The 8,057-nt window shown below is 44.1% G+C and overlaps 1 protein-coding gene across 1 annotated transcript in view; it reads right to left on the bottom strand.

The window, feature by feature from the left end:
* Positions 1-7,338, bottom strand: part of slc6a8 (solute carrier family 6 member 8) — a 41,113-nt gene extending 33,775 nt beyond the window's left edge. The window contains exon 1 of the mRNA XM_030733957.1: positions 5,887-7,338. Coding sequence (XP_030589817.1) covers positions 5,887-6,223 — 337 coding nt within the window. The 5' untranslated portion in view covers positions 6,224-7,338. The remainder of the gene's footprint in view (positions 1-5,886) is intronic.
* Positions 7,339-8,057: the final 719 nt, after the last annotated feature.

The raw sequence follows: 8,057 nt of genomic DNA on the forward strand, positions 1-8,057 counted from the left end.
GGATGTTTTTTCATGCTTCTCCCGCTAGGTGGTAAACTTTGCGGGTCCACTCTTCAACCTTCTGGCATTATCCCTGTTGGGCTACATGCTGTTCATTTTCGGAAAGACTGCACACAAGTGCGTCTGCAAAGGTTACACACCCAGGATCCTTGTCTCTGTGTAGCCAAATGCCTGTGCAAACGGACACAAATGTGGCACTTTGAATCCTGCTTAACACCTCCTTAAAATGTAATTGGCAGTAATTGTATAATTCTCTTGCATGCTAATTTATGCTAATACAAAAGCCCAAATTCTACCAGTGCAAACGAATGTTGTTTTTTTTCCTAGTTTTCACAGCCACGCCGATCGGTTTTTCTCCTTTCTGCATTCCAGTAAAACTAACTTCTGTACAAAGCTCATCAGCTCCAAGTCCAACATGTGTCCTGTCATGCTGGCAGAGAGAACATCAGCCACCGCAGTATGGGATCTGCAGGCATTCAAAAGAGTACTATAAATTGGGCTTAATGCTTTCCCAAGCCTCTTAACCTCCAGGTTTAACCGTCATAACTAAGTGTATAACCCTTACCTGAAACTGACCTAACCCTAACTAACCTTAAAATCAACAGTCTTATCCTTCAACAACCTTTTGAAGCAGTGTTAAAGAAATAAAAGTTGGTAAAACAGATCTTTTACAAAGTTTTATCCATCTGATGTTCTCACATTAATCTCAAAGATATCTGGAAATATTTAGTTGTATTTATTTGCTGTGGCAATCATTCATGTACTTTGGATGAGTGATTTTGCACAGGCACAAAATCAATGAGTGCATCTTTTTAGCTTTAGCTTTTCAAAGCAGTAACTTTGTGTTTACCTGCAGGTAACACGTTTAGGGGTCACCTGTAAATTGTACCTACAAAAACCTGGGTTACACTCTCAGAACAAGCAGTAACAAATGAAAGAACAGCTGGAATCTACAAAATAAAGTACATTAAAATATCGGTTTATTTTGTTGATTATATTATCGAGTGCTTGCATCCAACACAACAGTAAATCCCATCTGGACAAGATCAGTTATGAACATTTAACCTTTCTCAGTACTTCCTTTAGAAGAATAAAGCAGAAAAAAATTGATAAAACTATCATCAACTATAAAGCCGCATAAATAATTTAACCAGGTACTGTTAAAGATCATCTATCCGTCCATCCATCCTCTTCCGCTTAGCCTTTTCAGGGTCGCGGGGGGGCCTATCCCAGCTGTCATAGGGCAAGAGGCAGGGTACACCCTGCATAGGTTGCCAACTTGTCGCAGGGCTAACACAGAGAGACAGACAACTATTCACACCTGTGGGCAACTGAGAATCACCAGTTAACCTAACCAAAGTAACTGCATGTCTTTGGACTGTGGGAGGAAACTGGAGAAAATCTATGCAGACACAAGGAGAACATGCAAACGCCACACAGAAAGGCTCGGGCCATGGATTCGAACCTAGGACCTTCTTGCTGTGACGCTAACCACCACGCCACCGTGCTGCCCCTGTTAAAGATTAACAGAGGAATAAAGTGACCAACATATCAAAATAAAAGAGAGGAGAGCTCCACACATTTAAAAACTATCACTGGCACAAAACCTTACATGTGATTTAGAACAAGCAGTGACTCATCAGTTCGAGCTCAACTATGCAAAACCCTGCAAGGCCACCAGGTTCATACAAACAATAGAAACCCTTCAAAAAAAATTTATTTTAGAGATTAAACAGCTGATTGTGAAAGTCAATGTAAAAAAGCTTTTTTTTCAAAAAAAGAACAAATTCAAATCAGAGCAATCAAAATGTATTTTAAAGAGATCTGAGAGATTCTGGTTGTAATTCAGCATCAACACTGATCATGTGACCACCTGATGGGAAGGCTGAGAGGTGCATCCTGTGCACAAAGTGCTGATTTCACATCCTAAATGCAAGTCAGCGACTAAACACCGGAGCGGTGCGCTCAGACCAAACGTCATGAAGCTTGTGTGCAGCATGTTTACGTCCGGTGATTTACATACACGTTACAACAATCAGCAAACTCAGAAGCTCAAGATCAAATATGGAAAACGATGCAAAGCCACCAGGTTCACACAAACAATGTAACATGATTCCCAGCACACTAAATGTGGGGAGGAAGTCTTTTTTTTGTAGGGTCTTTACCTTATAATATAAGGCCCTGTGAGGCGACTGCTTGTTGTGATTTGGTGCTTTATGAATAAAACTGAATTGAATTAGGGTGTCTTCCCTTTTTCTTCTTCGTTCAAACTATTGTTCCTTATTTTCTGTCCTTTTCTTATTACAAAGGTCAGAAGAAAGGAAGTTAGCTTAAAGTGAGAGGAGCTAAAACAGGCATGGCACCGAGGCCCAGTGTAAGACACAGAAGGATTATTTTAAACATTGAGTCATACAAAGCTACTCCTGCAGTAAGAATTTTTACAAAGGAGCTGGAAATGAAAAACTAACAGGTCCACTTTAAAGATAAGCGTCTCTGAAATGCTTTTTATTTTTCATTAACAACCACGTTACTAATTAACCTAACTCACTCCGAGATGTTTTACGAGGTGTTTTTTTTTAATCATTACACAACTTTTACAGTCTTCTGTTGAACCCTGCGGCTTCCATTACTTGTTCAGACATGTTTGTTTCTTGAAGGCAAACACAAAGAGCGAGGCTGAAAAACGGGACGATGCTTGAACTCCGGCTTCAGCCTCAGATTGATAAATCAGGTGTGAAGCGAGTGACCTTTGCCGAGTCACATGGCGACAGTCTGTAATGTGAGAACTGAACCTTTTCTCTTCAGTCTCTGTGATTTAAGTCTGACCTCCTCCTCCTCTTCTTCCTCACCTCTGTGAACATTCAGACCTTTCCCGTCTCTCCTCCTCTCCGTCCGGCTGAGACTGGCCGACTGTGAGAACGAGACCTTTTCAGGTGAGAGGAGCCAACTCTTTTTCTGCTGCGAAAGTTCATTTTTGAAAGTACAAAACAGGGGTAATTAATCCACCCGCTGACACCCCCTCTTCTCTCAAAAAGTAGACGCCTAAAATCACATCTGTCCAGCAAGCCCCAAAAAAAGCAAGTAAGTAAGTAAGTAAATGCCTGGTAATTAATTATTTATTTAAATCAATTTATAAATCTATTTGAAAGCAAAAACACCAGGTATTTAACATGTTAATGTTAAATACTGCTCATTTAACCACCATGACTGATCACTGTGAACATACACAGCCATGTTACCTTCAAAAAAAACATTTTTATAATAATTTATTTTAGAAACTAAACAACCATCAGATCAATCAAAATGCAGTTTTAAAAAAATAAGGGTTTAGAGGTTCTGATTGGAATTCAACAGCAATCGTGTGACCAGCTGATGCAAACAGTCTCACAGGTGCATCATGTGCATAAAGTGCTGATTTCGCACCCTGAATGCAAGTCAGCGAAAACGGTGCGTTTAGACCAAACGTGATGGAAAGTCTGGCAGTTACAGACAGCCTGTGAAAGAGGACGGCGGCTACGCGTCAGCATTGGCTGAAAGTATTTCAACTTTAGTGAAATCTGCGAGTGACGGTCAGAAATGGAGCTTATAGTTCCTGCGTGATTCAACCAAACTCAACAAACGAGGAGAGCGGATGCAGAAAAGTGTCGGAAACTGTTCTGAGTATATGGTGCTGTTATTTTGTTCCCGTCGGCTGTTAATGGTGGATATTACTGGGTTCATATGGGCTCCAAAAACACTCCAGTGTGGAGTTTGGATGTTCCGGTGTACTTTCTCCCGTCATCTAAACAGCATGCTGATTAATCCTGCCGGCCCTCTCACAAAAGAAATTCTTAAAATCCAAATCTTCACTTCCTGGTTACATCAGCTTCAGCTTCATCAGCTGCTAACCAGCTAACTCCTGACCTTCCCATTTCATTTCCATAGTCTGACCTGCTACTGCTGCCCCCTAAAAAGGGAGGAAGCCTGAGTCTATGGCCAGCTTTCCCAGTCAGTATCTGACTTTCCTCCTTTTCTGCGATATCCAAAATACTCCATTTATTTCGAGGTACATGTTCATTTGCTATGTTTAAGTGGATTAAGTGTATTTCTGGGTGGAGCAAACCTTCTCTTCTCTGCCAACCTTACCGGTGCCTCATTGGCAGATGTGGATATGTAGGATTAGTTGGTTTGTCTGTTTTTTTATACTTTATGAATATGGGTACCCGTCTTTTTTTTCGCTTCATTTTTCGTGGGGTCTAGGTATCACTTCTTTGGAATATCTGGTTTTACCTGTTATTTTGGCCGTGGGTCACTCTGGAGTTTATGCTTTTTTGGTATTTACCTCAAATTGCTACAGGATTGCTGGTTTTGGGGACAGGGGCAGGACACCCTTTTAAGACTGTGAGTTCAGGAAAGCTGTTGTGATCTGTCTGAGTGAACAGGCCGGAGACGGACAAGTGTGCGCTGTACCTTTCCTTCCATGTAACCACCACCAGGCGTGAGCTTTGGGAGTTCCTGAGTTTATCCATGTGTTTCCGTAATTTTGTTTCCTCTGTGGTGGCAGCTCCTCTCTTTCACTTGTGTGACCCCCAAGTGACCTTTCTGAATCAAAATGCCTTTGAATGTGCCTTACCTAAATTTCACAGAGCCCCCTTAAAATCAAAGTAGAAGCAACTGCTATTTAACCGCTCAGAAGGCGGCAATGGGAGCGCAGGCGTCCGTGCACAGTCTCACGTTTACACTGTACTCTGCACCAACATGCAGGAGTATCAGGCTGTGAGCCAATAAAACTCAGTTAACTGGAGAGACAAACACACACACACACACATATTCTATATGGTAAAGGGCATCAAGTACAGTAACAGTACCTCTCTCTGTGCCTGCTGTGCACATGGTGCTGAGTTTCCTACACACACAAACACACACACACACACACACACACACACACACACACACACACACACACACACACACACAGTGTAAGAGGGTAACTGTGATGGAAGCTGATCAGCTGAACCTGCTGCTGTCACTCTGATCAATAACACATTGCTGCCACCATCCGAACACATGAAGCCAATCATATCTCTGAAGAAGGACTGGGTCCAAACTCTTCCCTAAAATAAGCCACGCCCCTTCACATTAAGCTCCACCTCTTTTCCATCTGCCAATTTGCTTTATGACTTATGAGAAACAGTCTCTAAAAAGTTGCTACAAATTCACTAAAAGAATCCAGTTTGACTGTCATGAAAAAAAAAGTTCTGAATCTTTTGGAGGAAATATATATTTTAAAAATGGCTGAGCACTGATCCACGGTTATACCAAGTGTCCTGTTCTGTCCTGGACTCACCTGAAGACCAACTGAAACCTACAACGACCTGCAAGGACGATTAAAGACGGTTCTGGATGCTCTCTGGCATCAAAACAAACACGGAGGCTGACAGACTGAATCAGCCTCTCTTTTTTTTTCTTTCACCTATGCAAGCGAGTGTCACCGTATTTCCATAGTGAAAAGATCCCCTCCCACCAATCCTAATTTCCCAGCATCTGCAGCAGGATTCTGTGAGGCAGCTCGGGCAGATCTTTGACATATATTCTCTCTCTCTCTCTCTTTTTTTTTTGTTTTGTTGCAGTCAGTTAAGACTAATTTTTTTCAATGGGAAATATGTTTCATGTCTGCAGCACGTATGTTTTTAATGCCCAGAGTATGTCTGGTGTGAGTGGCAAAGTGATTCTCTGTACCTCCGGCACAAACACCCCGCTCCATTTGCCTGCACTGATAGCAAAGCTCTCCGGGATGGGATCACAACCACTGATTGGCTGTCCAGCAGGTATCATACAAAAATCATTTGGTAAAGTCAGGATGTGCACTTTCCCCCTCCAGGTGTGTGTGAGTGTGCTGTGCCTCACCTCCTCCGTTCTTGTAGCACAGGTAGGGGAACCTCCAGACGTTTCCGAGTCCTACAGCAAAGCCCACGCAGGACATGATGAAGTCCATCTGTCGCGTCCAGGTTTCCCGTTCCTGGTAACCAGGCCCCACCCCATTGACCATGCCACCTTTTTTGTCCTGTCCGACACAAGAAGTGCCCACCAATCCGCCTGTCCCCGGGACGAGGCTGCCATTAGTGGCCGCAGGGGCATAACTGCTATCGCTGCCCCCATTAGAGAGGGTGATAGGGTTCTTCTTGGTCTCCTCCAGGAGAACCAGAGAGCAGGAGGAGGCTGGAAGAGCCTGCTTTTCCATCATTCACAGAACAGGAACCAGTACGGAAGTGGTTCCGATATGTTCAGCCTCTGTATTCCCTTTAATTCCTGCAAGTTGTGTCTGCAGTGTCTCTTATTTCTGTTCAGGTGTTCTCCCACAGTTCCCACTCAGATTACCAGTCAGACCAGTAGGAACAGTCAGCTGTGGTTCCCACTTTGGAGCGTTTTAATTCCTGCAAATTTTAATCCTTAAAAATCAGTTTATCACCCCTATAAACCAGTCAGATACCAGTCAAAAAGACTGAGGTCTTCTCCCTTTAATTTGGCAGGTTTTTCTCCTTTTAGAAGTCCAAACAACCAGTCAGGTCCCACATAAAACTAGTAAAACCTCAGTCTGCTCAGTCCGCCTCAGAGTGCCTTTATTTTGAAGGTTTTTCTCCCAAAGTCTCAGTCTTCCACACCTTGTGCTCACCTCCTCTCAGAGTCCCACCAAACCAGTCAGCTCCCAGCTAAAGACCAGTCACCAGAGCCAGAAGGTCAGGAGCAGGAGCAGAACCAGACCTTTATCCTCTGCCCCGCTCTCACACTTTCTCACTAGCAACACGAAGAAATTTGATTCTTCTTCTGTGAAGCCGGAGGATCCGGAGTCTGTTGTTTTATTTATGACTCCAGCTGTTTCCAGACGATTTAATCATGTAAAAAAAAAAAAGAGGAAACAAATTCAGAAAGTCCAATAATAAAAAAGGGTTTTTTTTCTCGAATTGAGGGGATTTAACTTGAAAATGAAATAATAAGAAATTGAAGAGAAAAAAAAAAGAAAGGGAATTACACCGACAATCGGACAGCGACCTTCAAAAACAATCCACGAAACACTTGAATGTGAGTCTGAAGAATCGCATGGGAACAGAGAGTCACGGAGGAGACGGCGGCCTGCTGGAAGACGGAGAGGACGGCGGGACCGAAATGAGTCCTATTATACCCCTAAAATAATAATAATAATAAAATTAAAAAAGAACCAGAACAGCGCACGACTTCAGTCCCGGCGGCGGTGCAGACTGTGGAGGAATTGCAGCAGCAGCTCCATCCGAGGAGGAGGAGGAGGAAGAAGAAGCGCACGTCCGGACCGAGGTGAGTGCGCCCTGGTCTTCTGAGCTGACAGATATCCCGTTGGAGTCGGTATTTAAAGTCTGCCCGTCTGTCAGGCACCAACGGCTTTAAAAGGAGACGCGGCCGCACTGGTGACGTCACATACGATACCACGCCCCCTTACCTCAACCCCTCCCTCTCCATCTCTACCCCTCTCGCTCTCTCTCCCAGTCATGACTTTCCTCTCCCTTCTCTCTCCTCTTCCCTGTCCTCCCGCTTTGCCCTCTCTCCTTCTCTCCTTCTCCTGGCCGCTCTCGTTCCCTCTCTATCACTCTCTGCCTCCCCCCATCTTTCCTTTCTTCTCTCTCCTCCTCCCCCTCACCTTCTCTTTCACTTTCTCCCTCTTCATAAACCTCCTTCCTTACCTCTCTCTCTCTCTCTCTCTCTCTCTCTCTCCTGTTCTCTTCTTCCTCCGTTGCCCTTGCTTTTTCCTTCCCCTTTTCTCACCTCCTCTAATCCCCCAACCCCCCCCCCCCCCTCCCTTCCCCCCCTCCTCCTTTTGAGCCATCACTCTGCCTGTTCCCGGGGGAGTCTCTTTTCAGAATGCACGTTCCAGAAGAGGACATCCCGGACCCCACCAGGCATGAAGACTGAACGTTCTGTCACTGTACCTAAACCTGTCCACACTAAACCTGCAGCAAGAAGCTGGACTGGGGCGGTAACTCACAATTCACCAACGTAGGTCATATACTATAAACGAAAATATTAAAAACTGAATTCATTAACTACAT

The sequence above is a fragment of the Archocentrus centrarchus genome, chromosome 7, assembly GCF_007364275.1.
Source record: "Archocentrus centrarchus isolate MPI-CPG fArcCen1 chromosome 7, fArcCen1, whole genome shotgun sequence".
Taxonomy (NCBI): domain Eukaryota; kingdom Metazoa; phylum Chordata; class Actinopteri; order Cichliformes; family Cichlidae; genus Archocentrus; species Archocentrus centrarchus.